Consider the following 25585-nt stretch of genomic DNA (forward strand, 5'->3'; position numbering starts at 1 on the left):
TAGCAAACGAAAAATGCAATGAATTATTTATTTTGATTTTCTTTTTTATTAAAATTAATATAATTATTAGGCTACACAATTTCTACATAACATTGGCTCTGATTGCGTTTTTACAGATATCCTACTGATAGACTTTTTGGGTCAAAGACATTTATGCCTGTTCATTTCAGTGCTGTATTTGACAGATTTCGCAAAGGCTTCAGCTATTCTACCTGTCAGCTGGTACCAGCCTCAGTTTTGCGACATGACTTGTGTGGTGTCTACGTATCAATGTCTGGATGACAGCGAGAGAGAGATGAGAACAGACCTCAGATTCGATGTGTGGCCGCACGTCACAGTTACTTTACTGCAATTTTTGAATATTGGCTCATCTAAATTAACTTTTCATTAGATAAAGCTGAAATATTGCCAGAGAGACAAAGCAACTTTTAGTTTTGAAAAAGGGCAGCTTCAGTGATAAAACGCACAAACGCAGGATACACTCTATTCATTATTGATTTTTTTAACATTGAACGCATAATAATCAAATGCAAAAAAGAACAGCTGAAATTCAGAAAAAGGTTGCCGCGATAGTTGCTTTGTTTGATCTGCAGTTGGCTTGTCAGTGGCGCGGCATTGCTAAATCACTCGTTTTAATAAAAATAAGATTATTATTAAACATTGTGAGATGATGGTCGCATGATTTTTAAAATGAGAGTATGCTTTGAGTAATTATGGCTATTGATCTTATCTAGCCGTGACCCACCTATAGTTAAACTTAAAGTATAGCATCAAGTATAGCCTACTTTATACCTGACCTGCGGATTAACGGCAGGACTCGTAAATATGAAAAAATCGCCCATAACAGGGTTTTATGCTTCCCGAATATGCAGTGTAAGAGAGTGACTTCAAAAGTTAACGTACACTGCACACACTTTATGTAATGTGTGAAGGCGTGGAGGGATGTCAGCGCAAGGATAACTCATCATTTAAATGTCCACAGTTAATCTTTAATAGATAACGTCTGGATTTGCAGGGTTATCAACAATGTGTGTATATTTTTGGCTTGGAAAAGCCTTCTCTTAAAGATGTTTGTGGTTATCCTTGCAACAAGCAAAAACTAAATGAATAAATAAATAAATAAACTTCATCGAAACCAAATCTATGAAGTATTGGTATCAGTTCTCGGTATCGGCTAGAACATAAATTAAAATACTCATATCGTTTTATAAAAAAGTGGTATCGGTGCATCCCTAATAATCACTCAGTTTTCTAAAACACATACTGTAAATGACGCACTGTAAGCAGATCTAATCTCTAATTGAAATATGTAATTTTAAATCATATATTAAAAATACAGGTTAATGTTTAGATTTCACGGGGGAGAAACCAGGAAATAGTCACAAATCAATCTCGCACTTCCTAACCCTTCTGGCCGTGGATGACTGACCAGGTTCTGTAGCAGACACAGCAGATATTAGAGAGGAAACACTACGTTTCAGCAAAGTAATATTTTTTACTTGAATTATTTTTAAGATATCAATGCCTGATTTGTAGTTAAACCCATGTAATCTGTGTGTGGATATATTTAATCCACATTGTTGGTGATAATGTTTTAGCTGTTTGCTGTGGGAGAACAGATTCATGGCCACATAACACTGGGTCAGTTGTAAGAATAAAAGCTAATAACTTGCTCGTAACGTCGGTGAAATGTTTCCACCAACCCCAAGCAGATTCAAAAATGTCTTTATATGATTTAATTTCAGTATTCCTATAGCTCTTTAAAGAGAAAGTCAAAAGTAGTTTGAGCTCAGTGTTTGAACTCTGTGGGCTCATGAAGGCTGCAAACACAAATAGTGTTCAATTGTTGAATCTGATGCACATTTTATTCAGCTTTGAAACACAGAGACACAAATTATATTGAAAGCTCAATGCTGAATAAAAAGCTTTCAAATCCATTTTTTAGGTCTTAATTCTTATTTTATAATGTTAAATTACCCAAATAACCCAAACTGTGGGCTGAATTGTACATTTCACTCCTCCTGTTTGAAACTAAAAAGGGTTCACGATTTCTGTATGCGCTGAAAATTAACTTATATGCAATTTAATAGCAGACACTTGTAAAGTAAGATCTTAAAGATCTGTAGAGAAATATAATAGAAGCACAACTATCCCTGGTCTCCCCCATTCAAATATACCATATGTACATGCAATTTGGTTTGTATATGATATGAATATGATGACATAAATTTATGAGGCCTGAGCTACATTTCCAGGTTTTGATGAATATAGGCTCCTATATGCTAATACTTTACCTTTAAGTACAGCATTTATTTATTTTTTACTTTTTACGAATGGTAATGATTTTAATTAACTTAATTTAAACACATTTTATATAGGCATAGGTCGTACTTCGAGAGACAAATTCTTTCTAAAGTGAAAAGGTTTGAGAACCACTTATCTATACTTAACAACATCCCTTTCATCCTGGAAGGACTTCCATCGATGCAGCCGTCCATCTGTTTTTCCATTTCCAGTCGTTGCTGTGGTGTGTAATTTCCCTTTTTTTTTCATGTGGTCCCTTCTGATCTGCAAAATACAATTAAAAAAGATGTCAAGTCCTTAATTAAACTTAACACCATTCTTTGAAGGTTTCATCTACCATTGTCTCCAGTCTGATTCTGTTCTAACTAATATTTTGCAGCTATAAGTAAATCCTCTACTAGATGACAATCTATGAACTTATAATAAATAAATGTGTTACAATAATTAGTAAAGCTGTAAATAAAAGAAATAACAATCAAAAGCTACAAATGTTGAACAGGCCGCCGACATAAATTACAATTAAATAAAACAGTAAATAAATACAGCAGTAATATGGAATATGTGTTAAAGCTGACAGCATACAAATACATTATAACAGATCAATTAATCTGATGATATAACAAATAACAATCTGCAAATGTTAAATAGCAATATACAAATGAAGCATACAAACAAACAAAAATGTTTTATCTATCGGTTTACCAACTTGACAACATAACAAAAATCATTCTACGATAATGAATAAGCTGCTAAAGAAGACAACAGAATACACAAACTAGAAAAATAGATATATTCAAATGCCTAAAATTGACAAGTCGCCAAAATAAGTTAAGAAGGCAATCTCACATTCCAACCAACATTCAGTACAATCCACAGTCTAACTAGACAGAGAAATAGTAAAATCTTTGTCCGTCACCAAAAGCACGTAGAAACAACCAAATATAACAACTTAAAATGATACTTTTAGAAAGATCTTTACATACCGCTAATGTCAGCGATGGTCAGACACTTATGCAGCTCACACTTTCTCAACGTCATCGACGGCTTTTCGAACAAATTTTTTTTTAGAACGTCACTGATTATAGTAACCACAGCAACGCCACCGCGCCACCAAATGCAATGACCCTGATTAAACGTGCAGTGCATGATTTCCGTGAAGCACTGTAGAAAATAATAATAATAATAATAATAATAATAATAATAATAATAATAATAATAATTCTGTTAGGATTTGGGTCCCTGTAACGCCATCTTTTAAGTATATAAGCAATGGCAATTTAATCATATCTTAATGTTAAAACGACTTCCATTATAAAATCAATATGTGGACCTTTTTGGATTCCTGGGAGCTAATTAAAAATGTAATCCAGGAAAGAATGAGAACCATTGTTGTTGTTTACGTCCCTCAATCGGTATCTAAGCTGTGTCTCTAATTTATATTTATTTATGTGTGTTTGTGTGTAAATACAGTTTAAGTCACCAGAGAACAATATAGTCACAACTTATAGACCATTTGTGTTGATATAACAGTAAATAAGCGTTTAACCTTTGAATAAATTGCAAACAGCATACATGTTCTACATTGCAAATAATCAAACAAAGGACACAATAAATAACAAAAAACATTTATTGATTAAACAAGTATTAAACAAATAATAATAAAATTGAATACATGTTGTACTACTCAAGAATTAAAAATTTCAATAAAGCAATAACAATGAAGCTGCAGAATAATGACACATTATAAACAAATTTAAGTAAACAGGAAGATTTTTTAAAAATTCTGAAATTGCACATGCACAAAAGTTTCCAAATAGACTGTAAAAAAAAAGCTTAGAAACTGCACAAAATTAAAAAAAGGAAACAACTTAAAATACCCATGTAAAAATCTATGAAATTGCACAAGACATCTTAAAACAGCTATTTTTTTTATAAAAAACCTGAACAGAAACCAGTTTAAGAAATAGCAAATATAGTATAATATATATATATATATATATATATATATATATATATATATATATATATATATATATATATATATATATATGTTTGTATATATAAAGAAATAGCATGAATATATATAGCTAATATATATGAATATAGCATGAATATACTTTCTCTATATATAGAGAGAAAGTGAAAGAAACAAATTGCCCAAGTATCAGGGAACATCTTAATACACTTAAAATGTTGTTATAAAATAAAATAATTAAAAAAAATAAAGTGATTTAGACATTTGACACATTAGCTGCTCTCTTTCCTTCCTTCCATCAACCCTATCAGGAGCAAGTTGTAGCCACCTTGTGATGTATTTCTCCACCTCTTCATCAGTGGCACTATTGGTATGGACATTTGTCCTCACTGCATCTGTGATTAAAAGATAAACAGATGATTTGTTGTGAACAAGTACAAATGTTAATCGAAAAAAAAAAACAGATTCATGTTTGCTCTCACATAAGTACAACCTAAATGGGACTTAAAATCACATTATATAAAGATTCTTTGTTCCTCTGGTTAATGATTTAAATACACATTCTGCATAAAAGGTATTTTGGCACAGATGAATAACAGCCTCTAAATGTATTGAAATGTATATTTAAAATCAACTTACTGACTACGACAGTCCTTAGGGTGAGTGCACGAAAAGCCACTTTTTGGTTTGCCCCACTCCAGTTCATTTGTTTAGCCAAGGAGTTGACCAAAAGCTTTCCTAGGATACGCCACACTGCTTCTTTAGTGGAAAACCTACCAATAAGTAAAATAAACTAACAAACAAAAAATAAATTAAAATAAAAAAAAAATCTATGAAATACAAAAGAGCTTGAACTTACCACTTTCTTCCTTTGTTCGGGCTGCTCCTTTAGTTGATGTTCAAGCTTTTCTAAATCAAATAAATTGGACAAAGGAAGGTCAAATGTGCTTGCATCTGGAGTTTCATCCCGCTGCAGAGTACTGCTTTGTTTTTGCTGATTTTTGAGAATCAGGTCCAGTTGCTGCTTTATGACCTCTTGTGATTTTATAAGTTCAGTCAGTAATGCTAAAAAACACAAATAATGAATTAGTATAACATCTCATATATCTCAACAGTGGGATAGATACTGCTGTTGTTCTCTAGTTAATCTTTACTTTCTAGCTGCATTAAGCCTTTACAAATTTACTGATGTTTTGAATTCTTACAAAGACATGACGAGTTGCAATAAGTTCTGTCTTGATCTCCAACTGCACTGGAACAAGGACTGTAAATGTTCCTAGGGGTACTGGAACGTAAAGTAACTGTGCATCTTGATGGTGTTCTTAAGGATTGCACATTACCGACCCAGTGTTTAAAGTGATAGAACTGCTCAATATGAGTAATGCTGTATGTGATGCCTGATATTATAAATTCCCTTAATTGATCATCATTTATTGACGACTCATCAACCTTAATAACCATGAAATGTGTCTATTGCAGTGGCACACTGTCAGGAGGTGAGTACATTATCTGTAACGTTTTATTCTGGAAGTGAACTAATCATTTAAAGGGCACCTATTATTCACTTATTTTATTTTTGGTGTCCCCAGAATGTGTCTGTGAAATTTCAGCTGTAAATACTCTACATATCTTTATTTATATACATTGTTTTTGTTTTAAACTGTTGAAAATGTCAGTTGTTTTGTCAGATTAAAAAGTGTTGTTTCTGTGTATGTGCCTTAAATACAAATGAGTTGTCTCTCTGTGCCTCGTATTGGAAATAAAGTAGTGTTTGGACATGTCAACTACTGGTCCACAGTGACAGGCAATCACCCAGACACTGATGAAGCAGAGACCCAGTCTGAAATAACAATGTTACGGGACCTACAGTATTATGCCCCTTTTTACAAGATCTAAAATAAGTCTCCGATGACCCTGGGGTGTGTATGTGACGTTTCAGCTCAAAATACCATACAAAATTATTTTATAACTCTTTGAAACTGCCCCTTAAAGGTCTCTATTTTATCAATCTAAGCATAAAGTCTAAAGTGCATGGAACAAAAGCATTAAGACCATGTCCGAATCCAATTTTGCTATTTTAAGGACAGGAAAATATGTTCTGTGCTCTGGCGCATGGTCCGACAGGGTTGTGCTTATTCTTTTCATGAGTTATGGGTGTGTTTTCAGCAAAATGTGCATTAAACCAATCAGAGTCTCATCTTTAACCGTATGTTCACACCGAAAGCGGCGACAGCGCCAAAGTAGCCGGAATTCATTCATTTTCAATGAAAGTCGGCAGTGAGGAGTAGTGCAGCGCGCCTTCACTGGTGTGGGCGTCGAAGAGAGTTGAAATCAAGTTAACTTTTTGGTAATGAGCTATGATGTGGTTCGGCAGCAAGCAATCAGAATGTAGAAGTCTGCCGCACGAGAGCAGTCCAGAGAACACAGCCACAGTGAACTTTGGTTCTGACCACAGTTGTTTCCACGGGTTTGATTATTGCGGTCACTGGATTTCCAATTATTTGCAATGTTTTCTCACAGGAACATACATTAAAAAGTTACTGGTGAGTTACTCATGTGAATTAATGTTATATATATTTTTCCTTAAAAAAGCGGGAATCTCAGCACAAAACAGTATTGCTGCTTCAGAATTTTTCAGACATATGGACACATTAGATAATTAAGTGCAGCAAAGCCACACCACATGCAACTTGATCTTCCATTGTAAAATAAATTTGATAAAAAGTGTGCAACATTTTCACGCTTGAAAGCATGTTTTATGTGGGAATGTGACTGATATGCTGCAACGGCCCCTTTAAATACAAGATCAATGTAGCGAATTTTGACGCTCTTGCCGCCAAAGGTGAAGGCAGACAGCGTTGTCACCAGGGCGCCCAAAGCGACCTTTGACACTCTTGATGCTTTCGGTGTGAACGTGTAGTAAGAGTCAGCTGTGTTGCACCATGGCTCATTTTCTATATACATGAAGGACTTTGTAAGTGGAAAAACTAAACGCTTCACTAGTGAGAAAACAGTTAGACAAATCATCTGTTCGAGGATGAAGACTGAGCCTCCTCCAGTCGGCCTCTTTAGTTTCTCTTTGCTTTACTTTTACTCTTTAACTTTAGCTAACGCTCTGCACAGGACTTTAAACCAGCATTTATCTGGTCAATAGCGTGGCCTATTTCAGTTCCTCAAAATAGCAATGCGCCAACAATACGCCTTAACACACCACATTTTTAGACCAGAACACCCATGAGTCCACAAAGTGGCACAAATGGATTTGCTATTTAAACAACGTGGTGCAAAGCATGAAAATTACAGTTGTGCTGATCTGAAAATAGCAACTAATCACGCCATACACACCTTGCACCTTATTGCGGTGAGTGTGTGATAGGGCCCTTAGGCTTTGATCCTAATTGTGTCATTTTGGTGACTGTTGCTTTGAAGATAATGTGAAATTAAAATATATTTTTTACATGTCAGCGAGTGACAGAATTTGTCTTTAGAAGATATAAAACTGATATAAGCATCCAAAGCTTGCAGTTTCTCACTTTCGTCTAATTGGATCAATGATTTTTTCCCCATCACCTCATACTTCAGTTTCTCATCAAATCTTGATCATTCAAATGCTCTCTAGTATCTGACATAACCCGCCATTTTCAAGACGCTTCCCATTTGCTTTTCATTTGATGCGCTTGAGCTCAACCACCCTCACTGGCAGAGCTGTGATATGTGATATTGATATAAATACAATATTGGCTGATTGTTTTTTTTGTCTAATCTTTCCCACCCTCTCTCCATGTTTTAGTTGAGATTACGTCAAACATAGAATTAAAATGCTAAATTGAATCATCCAACTATGATGGAAAGACATTTACTGAAATAAATTCCAACATGCGCATCAAAGAAAGTCATGTAATTTTGTTTTAACAGATTATGTGATAACTAGGAGTGATGGTACAGCATTAGACAAACAAGTGGACCGACCACAATGTAGAGCATCTGAAATGTTGTTTCGGCCATTCTAAAATCATTCAGCCAAAGTTCATCCTCAGACTGGTTCAGTATTATTATCTCCAGGCGCAAGTCATTTATTATATAAGAGAAAGGACCAGTGTCTTTTCCTACCACAGAAAATTCCCTTTTTCTTTTTTATATTTGGTGCCGCTTTATCAGGAAGTGACCAGTTTTGTTCTCTTAGATGGAAACAGTGCTTTATTCATAAATGTCTTATGCAATATTCCAGTTTTGTGGATAAATCTCTTTGGATGGAAACACAGCTAATGATAACTAGGTGTAAGTCTTCTTGCCGAACACACACTTGTCATCGTGGCTTTAATGTCCTTAGAAGACATCCAAATTCCAACTGCGCCAAGTAAATTAAATAAATAAACTGACCCAAGTGTTTCTAATCCCGCTGAGAGTGGACTGATGGATGTTGAGACAATCCCTCAGATCCTGCTCTTTCTGACCAGCAACAGGTAAACCAGGAACAGGAACCATTGGTCAATCAGTGGAAGGCATTGGCTCTGGTGCGGAGCAGGAGTCTTCATGACAAAAATGATGATCATTACCTGGTAAAGTTAACAGAAATTAACATCTCTGGTGTATTTTGTAAATAAAACATGACTTCAGATGAACAACAAATTCCACTGTATCTCACATTTCACAGTTTTATGGTCAAACCTTATTAATATCATTATAAACATTTCTCAAGTAACATCTAATCACAAATATAAAATATATCCCAAGTAAATAACTCAAAAATGAAATTACAAACATGTAAACACTTTAAGGAAATAAACAGTTGTTTTCCCCTTTAAAATACAAATATTACATTTCTTGTATAAATATTTGTATGAATAAACTTTGTGATCCTTTTTGTTGAAAATATAAAGTAGTGGTGAACAATATATTGTTTGAGCATCGATATCGCAATGTGCGTATTTGCAATAGTCACAATGCAGGATTAATTTTATTAATGATTAAAAGATAAAGATATTATCAAAATTTGACATTATTTATCCAATGATGACCATGTTATTTTACATTTGATTGTTTTGTTTCTGTACTTGAATACTGTTCCACTCCCCAGAAAAGCATAAAGCACTGTTTATTTATTTATTATTGCTTGTAATTTATTATAATTTATGCAGATGAACTCCATAGAAAAAGTCTATCTAAATTAATAAAAGCTTTCCAAATATAGCTATTCAAATCATCTGGTGAAATTATATTCCTATCGCAATGTATATCGCAGCAATACAAAAAAAAAATGCAATGTCAGATTTTTCCAATATCGAGCAGCCCCAATATAAAGCAATTGACAACACTGCCAGAGAGTCTTTCTCAGCCTCACGCATGCTAGACGTGAGCTAACTACACCTACATTTCGAAATATAAACAGAATAGAAAACTCTTTTTTAGTACACATTTGATTCCACGGTAATGATATATACATCATACCATCCAGCCCCACTGCATTTATTTATTGCCATATTTATAGCAGAAATAATACCTGGTCATTTATGTCATGGAAACACATATGTAGATTTATTATCAGTGTGTTACTGAAATGCAACATGATTATTTATTAACTGTACTCTGTTAGCCCTTACTGTAGTTTATTATAAAGCAGATGTTTGTAAACATGCTTTGTAACCCTTGTCATGAACTGATCAAAGTAACAAATTGTAAACATTTGGAGTAAGATATTGTAACTGAATGTTTAGTGTTTACTTTAGAATGGTTTTCTATGGGAAAGTGCTAAGCATGTAGTTTAGCATCTTGTGCTTGTATTCTAGCAACACTTATTTGCTGTATAAAGCATGTATTATATCAATAAATAATTTGATCTGTGTTTCCATTTCTCTTAAAGAATCATACTGTTAGTGAGTGAGTCTCTGTTAATTTTAAAGTCCCCGTTAACTTATGACAAAATTAACTGTATGATTTTGTTAGCTTACATTGCTAGTGTTGTGGTGAACTATTTATCTGTGCATGTCATTAAAATACAAAACTTGTTTGCCCTTATAATCTTAATTGAAATACAAAAATGCACTTCCTGTTTGTTTTTCTGTTAAATTGTCAGATTACGTATATCTTAGGAATTGGGCATGACTAACATATTTAACCACGCTGCTCCAACTGTCAGTTTTGACACTAAGCAGAAATGGTGAGCAGGATGTGTCTGTTAGGTTGTAATATCTTTGGCCAAACACTTTTCCCAATCTTACTAAATGAAATGCCTACTTTACTACATCCAATCAGCTCGCTGTCATTTAATATTCAGTTTCTCTAGGAACTTGCGTCACAATACAAAAAAAAAGTCGCAACTTCAAGTTCATGCAGACTTTAAACATTTTGTTTACTGGAGAAGAAAAAAAGTTTAAGATTTATATTTTATTGAAAACAGTAAAGACTTTTATTTTTTTTACTTTTTATTCAATTTTATTGTTCATTTTCTTTGAAAAGGACAGAATTCTTGTACAGAATATAAACAACCATTTTTAATTATGAAAAACATTTAGATTACTCTTGGCTTGTTTTACTAATTTATATTATATATTTGTTTCATTGCATAGTCTCATTTTGAAAACACATACTAGTTTACACTCTGAGCTGGTGTGTGTGCATGTGTGTGTGTGTGTGTGTGTGTGTGTATGTGTGTGTGTGTCTTCAGCTCGTACAGCTTCACACAGAGCCTTACAGATGCAACAGAGGAAGCTCAGGATCAGGATCTGTTCTCCTCAGTTCCTCTGCCCCTCCTGTTTTCCTTCTACAAATCATTGACAGCGTTTATCTACACTGAACCTGACAATGCAACCCAAGCCATGACTGCTGGATTCAGATAAGTGTAATGTCACTGGCCACCTGTGCAGTGCAACCAGGGATGGCTCTCAAGGTCATCTAAACTGGACCGATCAGCCGGTGCTGCACTGAGACACCAGCGAATCAGCTGACGGCACTCTGTTACACACAACGCCGTCTTCAGAACCACACAACAACACACTTCTGCTCGCTCGCCAGGCTATCTCTAAATGTGTCTGAATCTCTTACCTGTTGACAAGCTCCTAGGGAAGGTCAGTCTGCTCTACACACATACGGACAATTTAGCTTACCCAATTCACCTATAGCACATGTCCTTGGACTTGTGGGGGAAACCGGAGCACCTGGAGGAAACTAACGTGAACGAGGGGAGAACATGCAAACTCCACACAGAAATGCCAACTGGCCCAGCCGGGACTCGATCCAGTGACCTTCTTACTGTGAGGCGACAATGCTAACCACGGAGTCACTGTGTTGCCCCAGCGTGTTTATCAATTAAGAAAGATGTATAACAGCATTTAAATATCTACTGACTAATTTAACTTTTCTCTTTCGTCAGATCGGTTCAGGCAGTGCCTCTGTCCTGCTGCGCTTCAGGAGAATTCAGAATCACAAGCAAAATGACCACCTTGTGTCATATAACATATATTGATCAATCAGCACGGTTGTCAAGGCAGAATCTCAAGCACAACCAATCATTTTAAATGACATGGTGAATCATTTAAAGAAATTTAAATGTTAAGTTCAGAGAACTTACAATATGAATTAAATGTTTGTTGCTGCCTAATGAGTAAGTTAAACACACCTTTGATGCCAAAACTTGGTATTTTTATTAATGAAAAGTTATATTATCCGCTTAGGGCCCCAAGAAAGTCTGGAGGCCCACAATAAATACTAATGTAATTTCCTGTCATATTTTGTAGGATAAGGCTTTAACAAATACATTTTACCTTAAATAGCATGTGTGCAATTGTGTCCCCCCACCCCCAATCATTGATCAGTCCAGCAGTCAAATCAGATGAAAATTTAGTTTTAGAAAACAAATAGTTTGTTCATTAATTTTAGTTGTGAACTCATTTTAAGCAAACAAATCTTTTAAAATGTAGAGATTGTGTTCAGGTAAAAATAACGAAAGGAAGACAGAGTGATATAAGATAAAGACAGCTAAATAAATAAGCAAATATGAAAAGTGCTTATTACTGAAGGACTTCCGGGTCTCATGACTCGAATTGCTTAGGGCCCCCAAATCACTGAATCCGGCCCTGCTCATAACAAACAATCATCATGATCACGGTACAAAGTGTAGAGTAAACAATGTTATTAACACTATGAGCTGTATTTGTTAAAATAAATGTTAAATTATTGTGTGTTTCATTAGACAAACTGTTGAGATGATGAAAAACACGCAGTCTTATACGTTTTAGTTAAATTGTGATTCTCTGTGCTGAACATTGCCCCCTTGTGTTGTCTATGATCACTTACTGAGGAGAGACGTGACCCTGCACCACAAAAGCACTTTTTTACTTCTTTTAGTTTGAGCACATGCTTTTTAAAATGATTGAGCTGTTGAAACTTTGACCTACACATGAAAAAAACAAAATGTACATTTTAAATTATTTTCAAAATTATAATTGTATTCTAACCTGAAACTGAAGATCGTCCTAAAAAGAGATTTATTGCACTATATTGGGATAATTTGTAATTTGATGTGCACAAAAGAAGAAAAACACAGTAGTGTTTACTTTAAATTCTCGTAAGAAGTTTAGTATTTGTATTTTTTCTAACTTGGAATTGAAGATTAAATCAAAAAACTATTCAGCACGCTTCAATGTTGAAATTTTGTAGTTCAATGTCCACAAAAACACAATATTGTTCATTTCAAATTCTCATAGAAACTTTTCTTTTTTACTTAAATTGAAGATCATTCAAAATAAAAAAACATTTGTTAAATATCAGCATGCGTGTATGGACATTTATTGAGTTTATTATCGACAGATCTGTGTTTAAGTAAAACAATTCGGCTAGTTTAGATTTTTATGTTTTAAAATCAGACATCAAATATTGCAAATAAAGGTTTGGTCTAGTTAGTTCAGCACACTACAGACAGCATGATCATATCTGACTGAACAGAGTCTCCTAATTCCTCCAGTGTCTGTGTTCATTCATTCATTTTCCTTCAGCTTAGTCCCTTTATTCATCAGGGGTCGCCACAGGGGAATGAACCGCCAAAATATCCAGCATATGTTTTACACCGCAGATGCCCTTCTAGCTTCAACCCAGTACTGAGAAACATCCACACACTCTCACATGCACAAACACACTATGGCCAATTTAGTTTATTCAATTCACATAAACCACATGTCATTGAACTGTGGGGGAAACCCATGCCAACACATGGAGAACATTCAAACTCCACACAGAAATGTCAACTGGCCCTGCTGGTACTCGAACCAGCGACCTTCTTGCTGTGAGGTTACAGTGCTAACCACTGAGTCACTGTGCTGCCCTTGGTTTGAACATTTACATTTTAGTGAAACCAGTAAAGACAAAAAAAAACTGCTGTAATTGCGAATAAAATAACTTTATTGTTTATGATTTATTTAACACCTTCCCCTGTTTTTCTCTAAGTGGTCTAGAAACTGTACATTTGTCTACTGTAGACTAGCTTGTGTGTGTGTGTGTGTGTGTGTGTGTGTGTGTGTGTGTGTGTGTGTGTGTGTGTGTGTCTTCAGCTCGTACAGCTTCACACAGAGCCTCACAGATGCAGCAGAGGAAGCTCAGGATCAGGATCTGTTCTCCTCAGTTCCTCTGCCCCACCTGCTCTCCTTCTACAAATCATTGACAGCGTTTATCTACACTGAACCTGACAATGCAACCCAAGCCATGACTGCTGGATTCAGATAAGTGTAATGTCACTGGCCACCTGTGCAGTGCAACCAGGGATGGCTCTCAATGTCAGCTAAACTGGGTCGATCAGCCGGTGCTGCACTGAGACACCAGCGAATCAGCTGACGGCACTCTGTTACACACAACACCGTCTTCAGAAACACGCAACAACACACTTCTGCTCGCTCACTAGGCTAACTCTGAATGTGTCTGAATCTCTTACCTGTTGACAAGCTCCTAGGGAAGGTCAGTCTGCTTCTGGACGTGACCCTCTGTGCGCCTCTGAATGGGAAACGGTCACACAGGATGTTGTAGAGCGTCACTCCTACTGACCAGACTGTAGCTGGAGTCGCATGGTAGCGATGTCTACGAAACCACTCGGGAGGAGCGTATGCAGGAGTGCCTGAGAGACATAAGAAGACCACAAACATCTGCTCAACATGCTCCAGTACAGACAAATTCCCTTTAGTGGATCAGCAGAAGTTCACAAACATCAACAGAACGTTTTCTTCTGTAACTCAAACTCACCTGCAAAGTATTTGTAGGCCGAGCGCTTCAGCAGATCTCCACAGCCGAAGTCCAGCAGCTTGATGTCCTGGGACTCTGTGGAGATCAGCAGGTTTTCTGGTTTGACGTCCCGGTGCAGGACGCCGCGGCTCTCGCAGTGTTTTAGGGCCGCAATCAGCTGCACCAGCACTTTCTTTGCAAGACGCTCATCCAGACAGCCGTTCTCCTCACAGAAGCTCTGGAGATCTTGGCAAGGATCCGGTCGCTCCAGGATCAGGATGTAGCGCCTGGGACGGTCAAACCAGTCCAGCAGCTGCAGGACACTGGGGCAGGCAGGAGCTGACGTGACACGGGTCATCAATGCCACCTCCAGCGGCAGCCGACCCTGACCATCCTGCAGGACAAACCCTCCATTATATCCAGAACTCAATCAAACACAGCAAACACAACAGATTCACATCAAAACATACAACTTTCAGTCGCTCGGGGGTCCGGTCCTTCGACACGTACTTGATGGCCACCTGCAGGCAGGAAAAGCAGAGTAAATCACACCTGCCTGATTGTGACACATGACATTTACTGACAGCAACATTTCTAAAGCATGTCTGAACAAAGGAGGGAAGAAAATCTCTTACTAGCAGTCCATCAGACCTGCGCATCCCAGCAAACACAGAGCCGAATCCACCTCGTCCTAGCAACGGGCCCTTCAGGTACAAGTCTGCAACACAGAAGAGCACAAGAAATGAAGAAAAGAGAGAAAGACAAAACATGCTGCGGTCTCTTCAATGACAAATCATTTCCTAACTGAGCCATAAGATCTAGAAGATGAGCTGTGCTGACCTCTGCGAGAGCGTTTGGCTGGTCTGCTGGACGAGGTGGACGCCGTTTGCTGGCTGCTGCTCTGCCTTTTCCTCTTGCTGTTCCTCTGGTCTGTGGATGCAGAATCAGCCAAATGTGAAGGCAGAGGAGCCAAAAAACCAGGAAGCTCAGTGGTGCAGTCCCGTGAATCTTCTGTATATCAAAACATTTTTAATGAATCTTTTTTGTTAACTTCTGTAATCCTTTTCATATTAGTCAAACATCATACAGCATCATACAGTGATATACAATGACAAACAAATGAAAGATTAAAAACACTCACCTCCTCTTTCTTCACCCATGTGGGACATGGACAATCTCCTCCAACCTGCAATAAAACAGACAAATACAGACAAATATAAAAAATAAATGTAAAACAAAGTAAAGAAGAAGAAGAAGAAGAAGAAGAAGAAGAAGAAGAAGAAGAAGAAGGAATGAAAAAAGAGCAACAAAAATGTGTTTAAAAAATAATCAGAAAAATAACTCAAATAAAGATGATTAGAGAAATTGTGCTCTTTAAAATAAGTCTTTCTTAGAAATCCTCCAACAGCTTCAGAAATCTCAGGAATCGCACAGAAATGCTCTGCAAAGTCGCCTCGTCTCTCAACCAACAGATTGCGATGGGTTTGATTGTTTTTATATGCGGTCAGAAATCATACAATAACACGCGTTGCTATAGCAACTAACATTGGCGTGACCTTGCGTGCCTGGGTTTTTTATTTTATTTTCATGAATACAATTCATGCAGTTATTCGATGTCCTAAATCTGAATTATTAATAATAATTAATTAAAAGCTCTTGTTATAAAATTAAATAACTATCATTTTAATAGGCCTATCAGCTTTCAGTAAAACTTGATAGCGTCACCACCGACATTAGCAGCAGTGAAATCTTTAACGAAAATCACACAGAAATTCAAGAATAAAGTTTTTAATAAACATTACCAAACAAACGAGCTCTTCTATAAATGTAACTTACCATAATGAAGAAGTGGACAAAGATGAAATTGTTCTCCATTCGGGAGATCTACAGGAATTATAAACTGTTTTCAGAAAAATTATTGTATTATTTTCTGAGGAACACATTTCTAGGAGTTTATTTACGCTAAATTTCATGTTATAGCCGAATCACGCTGAAGCAGGGCATTACGAAAGGTCATGTGACTGACGTCCCTGACGTCACTCCTTGCGTAGTAAATGTATGGCCAACGCACAATTTAGGTATATTAATGAATTATATTTTTAAATAAAATAAATTGTATAATAAACAACAATAATATTAAATTAAATAAGGCTTTTAGTATTTCATTTCATTTAATTTCGATAGCTAAGTGTATGGTGTATTCAGTGTATGGTGATGACGCAGTATTGATGAAAGCTGATTGGCCAATTGAAAATTACCCCGGAAATTAAATTTTTATACAGTTTTAATTTAATAACAAGAGCTTTTAATTAGAACTAATCGGATTTATACCCCTTTTTGGCTATTTGTATTTTACAATTTTAGTTGCAATAGCAACGCGTGTTATGATATGAATTCTGACTGCATATAAAAACAATCAAACCCATCGCAATTTGTTGGTTGAGAGACGAGGCGACTTTGCAGAGCATTTCTGTGCGATTCCTGAGATTTCTGAAGCTGTTGGAGGATTTCTGAGAGAAAAAGACTTATTTTAAAGAGCACAATTTCTCTAATCATCTTTTTTTCGTAATTTTTCTGATTATTTTTTTAAATACAATTTTGTTGCTGTTTTTTCATTCCTTCTTCTTCTTCTTCTTCTTCTCCTTCTTCTTCTTCTTTACTTTGTTTTACATTTATTTTCATATTTGTCTGTTTTTGTCTGTTTTATTGCAGGTTGGAGGAGATTGTCCATGTCCCACATGGGTGAAGAAAGAGGAGGTGAGTGTTTTTAATCTTTCATTTGTTTGTCATTGTATATCACTGTATGATGCTGTATGATGTTTGACTAATATGAAAAGGATTACAGAAGTTAACAAAAAAGATTTATTAAAAATGTTTTGATATACAGAAGATACACGGGACGGCACCACTGAGCTTCCTGGTTTTTTTGGCTCCTGTGCCTTCACATTTGGCTGATTCTGCATCCACAGACCAGAGGAACAGCAAGAGGAAAAGGCAGAGCAGCAACCAGCAAACACTGTCCACCTCGTCCAGCAGACCAGCCAAACGCTCTCGCAGAGGTCAGCACAGCTCATCTTCTAGATCTTATGGCTCAGTTAGGAAATGATTTGTCATTGAAGAGACCGCAGCATGTTTTCTCTTTCTCTCTTCATTTCTTGTGCTCTTCTGTGTTGCAGACTTGTACCAGAAGGGCCCGTTGCTGGGACGAGGTGGATTCGGCTCTGTGTTTGCTGGGATGCGCAGGTCTGATGGACTGCCAGTTAGGCTTGGGCGGTATTACGGTATTATGGTATACCGCGGGATCTAAAAATAGCAACGGTGTCAGTTTCAATACCGTTATACCGTCATAAAATATTAAATATCCTTTATTTAATGCCTACAAAAACGTATGTGTGGTTGTCATCACGGGACAGTGTGGAGGAGAGAGGGAAAGGAAGGGGGAGAGGGAGGGAGAGAAGGGGGAGAGGGAGGGAGAGAAGGGGGAGAGGGAGGGGGAGAGGTGACGTGACGAGTCGAGTCCAATGACTGTCGCGCTTCAAAGTGTCCTGCAGTTTGGTAGTTTCGACTGAACAGAAGGGAGACGTGGTTAATATGAACGAGAGGTCTGCATTAGAGCTAAAGATCTTTGCCCGAACCCGGCGAGACCCGAAAAAATCCAAATCCCTGCATTAAAATCCATCCCTGCAAAGGTGAAACAAATGATGACGAAGTAGTAAAAAAAAGAGAATTTTGACGGCGGTCAAGTCAGTCACTAGCTCAGAAGGAGCGGTTATTCCAGCCGCAGGTATTTCGCGGTCGCTCATACACTGCGTATTACGGTAGAGCCCTAAACCGCAAGCTGACAGGTAAAAATAAGAGGCCATTCGCTAAAGTGAAACTGCTGTCATGAAAAATTAAATGCATGTTCCTGACTGGTAGAAGATGAACAAACAATCCTACCAAAAAACTTGCAAAATCAGCCGGATCAGAACTCTGCATCTCGACCTGTAGCAGCAGGAAAGGGTGTTCAGCTGCTGGACGCACCATGAGTGAGAGACTGCGCTAAAGCCAGTGGATTTAATAATGTTCCTCCACAAACACACGTAGCCTAATCTTAGTGAGTAAAGGGTTTTTAAATTATAAATAAATATTAATTAAACCATATAATCATAATGTAGACAGAGTATACAGACTAATGGTGGCATTATTCTTTTAATATTCAGCTTCACCGCCGCCTTAATGCCAGATTGTGAAGAGAAGTGGAGAAACACATCTTGCAGAGCCTTTATCTTAATTTCGTTATTGCCAAAATACCCGTCATCATTTAGAGTTTATTTTAATTTGATTTGTTAAGCAAGATTACTTTTCATTGGTGTGTAGGCTAATTTAAAGGCTAAGTGCATGTACCTAGACCTATAGAGTGCTGAGATGTTACGATGTTACAGCTGTAGGACTTATTTTATTTCTTTGTTCCAACTTTCAAGTGGCCTATAGTCTACGCTTGTTACGAATAAATGATGTTAAAACATATAAATGACTCATTCTTGAAAAAAATGCATTAGAGCTGTGTGCATGAGCACATTTTAATGTAGGCTGTGAACGGGTTTGGGCTGTATAAAGCTGTCAATCAAAATGTACCTGTCGGACTCGGGACCTATCGGGTATAACTGCTGTTCCGCGGGAGCCGGCCAGATTTCTTACGGTGTGGGAGTAAATTTCTGAATAAATCGCGGGAGAGATGTGTGTGTGTGTGTGTGTGTGTGTATATATATATGTGTAAAAGGGAGAGAGAGAGAGGTGCTGTGCGTCGCTTTTCTCTCTCTCTCTCTCTCTCTCTCTCTCTCTCTCTCTCTATCTCTCTCTCTCTCTCTCTCTCTCTCTCTCTCTCTCTCTCTCTCCCTGACCGCGAGCCTAAGGTCGCATAGAAGGTATTCAGTTTCTGAATGGTTTAGGCTTAAGCCAACAGTTTGGTGACGCTAATTTTTTTTTTTATTACGCCGGTAATACCGGATACCGGGGTAAAATATGGAGGCGGTTTGACGGTATCAAAATTTGGATACCGCCCAAGCCTACTGCCAGTAAGAGATTTTCTTCCCTCCTTTGTTCAGACATGCTTTAGAAATGTTGCCGTCAGTAAATGTCATGTGTCACAATCAGGCAGGTGTGATTTACTCTGCTTTTTCTGTCTGCAGGTGGCCATCAAGTATGTGTCAAAGGACCGGACCCCTGAGCGACTGAAAGTTGTATGTTTTGATGTGAATCTGTTGTGTTTGCTGTGTTTGATTGAGTTCTGGATATAATGGAGGGTTTGTCCTGCAGGATGGTCAGGGTCGGCTGCCGCTGGAGGTGGCATTGATGACCCGTGTCACGTCAGCTCCTGCCTGCCCCAGTGTCCTGCAGCTGCTGGACTGGTTTGACCGTCCCAGACGCTACATCCTGATCCTGGAGCGACCGGATCCTTGCCAAGATCTCTAGAGCTTCTGTGAGGAGAACGGCTGTCTGGATGAGCGTCTGGCCAAGAAAGTGCTGGTGCAGCTGATTGCGGCCCTAAAACACTGCGAGAGCCGCGGCGTCCTGCACCGGGACGTCAAACCAGAAAACCTGCTGATCTCCACAGAGTCCCAGGACATCAAGCTGCTGGACTTCGGCTGTGGAGATCTGCTGAAGCGATCGGCCTACAAATACTTTGCAGGTGAGTTTGAGTTACAGAAGGAAACGTTCTGTTGATGTTTGTGAACTTCTGCTGATCCACTAAAGGGAATTTGTCTGTACTGGAGCATGTTGAGCAGATGTTTGTGGTCTTCTTATGTCTCATAGGCACTCCTGCATACGCTCCTCCTGAGTGGTTTCGTAGACATCGCTACCATGCGACTCCAGCCACAGTCTGGTCAGTAGGAGTGACGCTCTACAACATCCTGTGTGACCGTTTCCCATTCAGAGGCGCACAGAGGGTCACGTCCAGAAGCAGACTGACCTTCCCTAGGAGCTTGTCAACAGGTAAGAGATTCAGACACATTCAGAGATAGCCTGGTGAGCGAGCTGAAGTCTGTTGTTGTGTGGTTCTGAAGACGGTGTTGTGTGTAACAGAGTGCCGTCAGCTGATTCGCTGGTGTCTCAGTGCAGCACCGGCTGATCGACCCAGTTTAGCTGACATTGAGAGCCATCCCTGGTTGCACTGCACAGGTGGCCAGTGACATTACACTTATCTGAATCCAGCAGTCATGGCTTGGGTTGCATTGTCAGGTTCAGTGTAGATAAACGCTGTCAATGATTTGTAGAAGGAGAGCAGGAGGGGCAGAGGAACTGAGGAGAACAGATCCTGATCCTGAGCTTCCTCTGCTGCATCTGTGAGGCTCTGTGTGAAGCTGTACGAGCTGAAGACACACACACACACACACACACACACACACAAGCTAGTCTACAGTAGACAAATGTACAGTTTCTAGACCACTTAGAGAAAAACAGGGGAAGGTGTTAAATAAATCATAAACAATAAAGTTATTTTATTCGCAATTACAGCAGTTTTTTTTTGTCTTTACTGGTTTCACTAAAATGTAAATGTTCAAACCAAGGGCAGCACAGTGACTCAGTGGTTAGCACTGTAACCTCACAGCAAGAAGGTCGCTGGTTCGAGTACCAGCAGGGCCAGTTGGCATTTCTGTGTGGAGTTTGAATGTTCTCCATGTGTTGGCATGGGTTTCCCCCACAGTTCAATGACATGTGGTTTATGTGAATTGAATAAACTAAATTGGCCAGTGTGTTTGTGCATGTGAGAGTGTGTGGATGTTTCTCAGTACTGGGTTGAAGCTGGAAGGGCATCTGCTGTGTAAAACATATGCTGGATATTTTGGCGGTTCATTCCCCTGTGGCGACCCCTGATAAATAAAGGGACTAAGCTGAAGGAAAATGAATGAATGAACACAGACACTGGAGGAATTAGGAGACTGTTAAGTTAGATATGATCATGCTGTCTGTAGTGTGCTGAACTAACTAGACCAAACCTTTATTTGCAATATTTGATGTCTGAATTTAAAACATAAAAATCTAAACTAGCCGAATTGTTTTACTTAAACACAGATCTGTCGATAATAAACTCAATAAATGTCCATACACGCATGCTGATATTTAACAAATGTTTTTTATTTTGAGTGATCTTCAATTTAAGTAAAAAAGAAAAGTTTCTATGAGAATTTGAAATGAACAATATTGTTTTTGTGGACATTGAACTACAAAATTTCGACATTGAAGCGTGCTGAATAGTTTTTTGATATAATCTTCAATTCAAAGTTAGAAAAAATACAAATACTAAACTTCTTAAAAGAATTTAAAGTAAACACTACTGTGTTTTTCTTCTTTTGTGCACATCAAATTGCAAATTATCACAATTTAGCGCAATAAATCTCTTTTTAGGACGATCTTCAGTTTCAGGTTAGAATACAATTATAATTTTGAAAATAATTTAAAATGTACATTTTGTTTATTTTCATGTGTAGGTCATAGTTTCAACAGCTCAATCATTTTAAAAAGCATGTGCTCAATCTAAAAGAAGTAAAAAAAGTGCTTTTGTGGTGCAGGGTCACGTATCTCCTCAGTAAGTGATCATAGACAACACAAGGGGGCAATGTTCAGCACAGAGAATCACAATTTAACTAAAACGTATAAGACAGCGTGTTTTTCATCATCTCAACAGTTTGTCTAATAAAACACACAATAATTTAACATTTATTTTAACAAATACAGCTCATAGTGTTAATAACATTGTTTACTCTACACTTTGTACCGTGATCATGATGATTGTTTGTTATGAGCAGGGCCGGATTCAGTGATTTGGGGGCCCTAAGCAATTCGAGTCATGAGACCCGGAAGTCCTTCAGTAATAAGCACTTTTCATATTTGCTTATTTATTTAGCTGTCTTTATCTTATATCACTCTGTCTTCCTTTCGTTATTTTTACCTGAACACAATCTCTACATTTTAAAAGATTTGTTTGCTTAAAATGAGTTCACAACTAAAATTAATGAACAAACTATTTGTTTTCTGAAACTAAATTTTTATCTGATTTGACTGCTGGACTGATCCATGATTGGGGGTGGGGGGGACACAATTGCACACATGTACTGATTAAAGTAAATTTGTATTTGTTAGAGCCTTATCCTACAAAATACGACAGGAAATGAGATTATATATAATTTATAGAAACTGTTATTAGTATTTATTGTTGCCTCCAGACTTCCTTGGGGCCCTAACTTCAGCTGCTTACTTCGCCTATTGGTTTAATCCACTTTAAACCCTGCTGTGGTCATTACTAAAGATATTAAGTCAATATAACTTGATATTAATAAAAATACCAAGTTTTGGCATCAAATGTGTGTTTAACTTACTCATCAGGCAGCAAAAAACTTTAATTCATATTGTAAGTTCTCTGAACTTAACATTTTAATTTCTTTAAATGATTCACCATGTCTCTGTTTAAAGTGATTGGTTGTGCTTGAGATTCTGCCTTGACAACCGCACTGATTGGTCAATATATGTTATTTGACTCAAGGTGGTCATTTTGCTTGTGATGCTGAATTCTCCTGAAGCGCAGCAGGACAGAGGCACTACCTGAACCCATCTGACGAAAGAGAAAAGTTAAATTAGTAGATATTTAAATGCTGATATACATTTTTCTTAATTGATATACACGCTGGGGCAACACAGTGACTGAGTGGTTAGCATTGTCGACTCGCAGTAAGAAGGTCGCTGGTTCGATTCACGGCTGGGCCAGTTAGCCCTTGTATTTTAAGTTATCTGTGCTTAAAAATTTAATTTAATGAAGAGACCACATTTGGTCAACTTAATTAATTGAATTGTAGAGTTATAGATTTGAGTAGTCTCAACTTATTAGTGTTTACAGTGTGAGTCAAAGAGTCATTCTGTGATGCTGCAGTGATGCTGAGTAAATAAGAGATCAGCTAAATCATCTAATAAGTAAAAATACAATTCCATACATATTCAAGTATAAATCACTGGCGCAGAAAACAAACAAAACCTACGTGAGACCAAGAGACTTTATTAAAAGAAAAATCATGAAATTAAGTCATACAATGCGTCATTCAGCAGCAATCATAACTTAAAGATTGTAGTCAGTTCTTGTTTTCTTAGACCTGTAGGGTCCAGCCAGTTGGTCCAATGACGCTATCCAATGGTGGATGAAGGTTCACTGCATGTTCGGCCTTTCCAGTGCACAATGTTGATCTATATTAAACTTAACTCATATCTGACTCCAATTTTAGTGTGAGGTGGTTTAGAATATTAATATGTTTATCCTCGTTTTATCTGACTCCAATTATAAAACATTGAGAAGGTTATTTTGTTTCCGTTCACATTAATTTAGATTATGATTGAATATTCTTTTGATTTGTTATTATACCTTATTCTCATTTATTCAGATTCCTATAGCATCTCGAGTCTTGCACCGGCCAGGTATACAATCTCTTAATACAAGCTTGTCAGTCTTGGTCATTAAACAGAGGCGATTAACCACTCTCCTAAAAAGGCAGAACCCTACTTACTCAATTTAGGAGATTTTTATGTGGTCCCCATAGATCTGTTATCTACTTAATCAAGACAAAGTATTTTAATAATAATCGCGCAGGATTATACGTTTGTAGATGAAGGCCTAAATATCCACATTTAAAGTAGTTTCAACAATATTTTGTTGTTCTAAATAGTTGGCCTTTTACAGTCCAAGTATACTTGAATAAATGCCAATTTATTAGTCGGATCTCTAACAACATTGTATAGCGTGCCACGCTGCTCCGTCTAACATGTTTTAGTCCGTTACTAACCTGTACAGTGGCTTGTAGTGCTATGGACAACAACATTTATCAGTGATAATAACACGAGGTTTGAATAATTCAAAACATAATTTATTAGTCAGGTAAATGTATTATGCCAAATTCAATCAGTCAATTCATAAACGATCAATACAAAACATCAAATTATCAAAGACAAATCCAAGATGAAAAAGATGCATTCCTGACTTCAAAAATATACATAACATGGATCAAACCATGTTATGGGCTGATCTGGTTAGGCAGAATCGCGCTGAATCTTTCTCAGACCTTACCTTAAATAATCCAAGAATTCCCTCAAGGAAGGGGGTGTGAATAACAAAAGGCATTCACACTTAGGGAAAAGTCACACCCTTCACAGTGGTTCAAAAGATGCCTGAAGTTATATATTTATTGTTTTGATTATGTCTATTTCTGAGAGAACGAGACCATTGTACCAATCGCACTGAGACATTTCAAATGATATCAAACATGATAGTTAAAGTCAGTTTGGTTAATCTAGAACATTCAAACATTGAAATGACCATATGCGTGAGTTGGGGGGATGAAGCTGAGTTTCAGCATACTCAGATGCAAATGCTGGTTTTTCCCGCATTCCCCCCTGGTGGGTTGTGGAGTCCATTGGCCCTGTTTTCAGCTCATGTTTTGAATTGTCAAAGACATCAAAAATATTTGTAATATTTCAATTCTTACAGACCTAAAATAAATGATTATCTTTGCAAAACGCATGATCTATTTTGTATATGGTGACATAAGCTGTTATATGATGTTATACTGGATAAAGACTGTGATTCATCATCTGATCTGATTAAGACATTCAGAATAACACTATTTCAGACTCAGAATATGGGCATGATTATACAATTATAAGTCACTGGAGCACAATTAACTGTCTTTAGAAATAGAAATGACAGAAGCAAATACATATTCATTTTTACCTTCATAAGTATCCTTGCAATGACGTGAAAATGAGATCGCAATGAAAAATGAGATTTTATGTCATATTATTAATCACATAAAATCTTACAGCAGTCAACACTGAAATCCATACATAATACATTACGTTTGAATGAATCCCATTTCTGTGATATAAATAATAAACATTCTGAACAGAGAACTGTAACATTGAGCAAATACAGCAGAGATACAATAGAACTCACAATGTAGTCACTATCTATTAAAACCAAGATTGGAAAAAAACTTGAATATATTTATTATTTATTACAAATTTAACAGCAAATGACCTGTTAAAAAGTCACAACATTACATTCAAATCAGCTTCTGTTAC

General features: G+C 37.1%; 1 protein-coding gene and 1 pseudogene across 9 annotated transcripts; one reads left to right on the forward strand and one right to left on the reverse strand.

Moving 5' to 3' along the window:
* Window positions 1–50: 50 nt before the first annotated feature.
* Window positions 51–16520, reverse strand: LOC137495953 (serine/threonine-protein kinase pim-3-like). Of its 9 annotated transcripts, none has more exons than XR_012407853.1 (11): window positions 15624–15952; window positions 15323–15493; window positions 15118–15200; window positions 14953–15003; window positions 14504–14876; window positions 14199–14378; window positions 8660–8835; window positions 5139–5344; window positions 4919–5052; window positions 4608–4674; window positions 51–2568 (listed from the first exon to the last, which is right to left on the reverse strand). XR_012407853.1 is itself a non-coding variant. In XM_073953956.1 (9 exons), the coding sequence occupies exons 2-9, from the start codon at window positions 15649–15651 to the stop codon at window positions 13889–13891; spliced, it is 1011 nt and encodes a 336-aa protein (XP_073810057.1). In that variant the 5' UTR covers window positions 15652–15668; window positions 16319–16520; the 3' UTR covers window positions 10736–13888. The 9 variants fall into 9 exon arrangements, 4 of the variants coding, with proteins under 4 accessions (XP_073810058.1, XP_073810059.1, XP_073810057.1 ...); XR_012407852.1 differs by having other exon boundaries at window positions 1597–2568; window positions 4919–5072; XR_012407855.1 differs by lacking the exons at window positions 4608–4674; window positions 4919–5052; window positions 5139–5344 and adding an exon at window positions 16319–16520 and having other exon boundaries at window positions 15624–15668.
* Window positions 16521–16674: 154 nt separating this feature from the next.
* On the forward strand, window positions 16675–20850 carry LOC141375084 (serine/threonine-protein kinase pim-3-like; annotated as a pseudogene).
* The last annotated feature ends 4735 nt before the right edge of the window (window positions 20851–25585 follow it).

This window comes from Danio rerio, chromosome 6, assembly GCF_049306965.1.
Source record: "Danio rerio strain Tuebingen ecotype United States chromosome 6, GRCz12tu, whole genome shotgun sequence".
NCBI classification, from domain to species: Eukaryota; Metazoa; Chordata; class Actinopteri; order Cypriniformes; family Danionidae; genus Danio; species Danio rerio.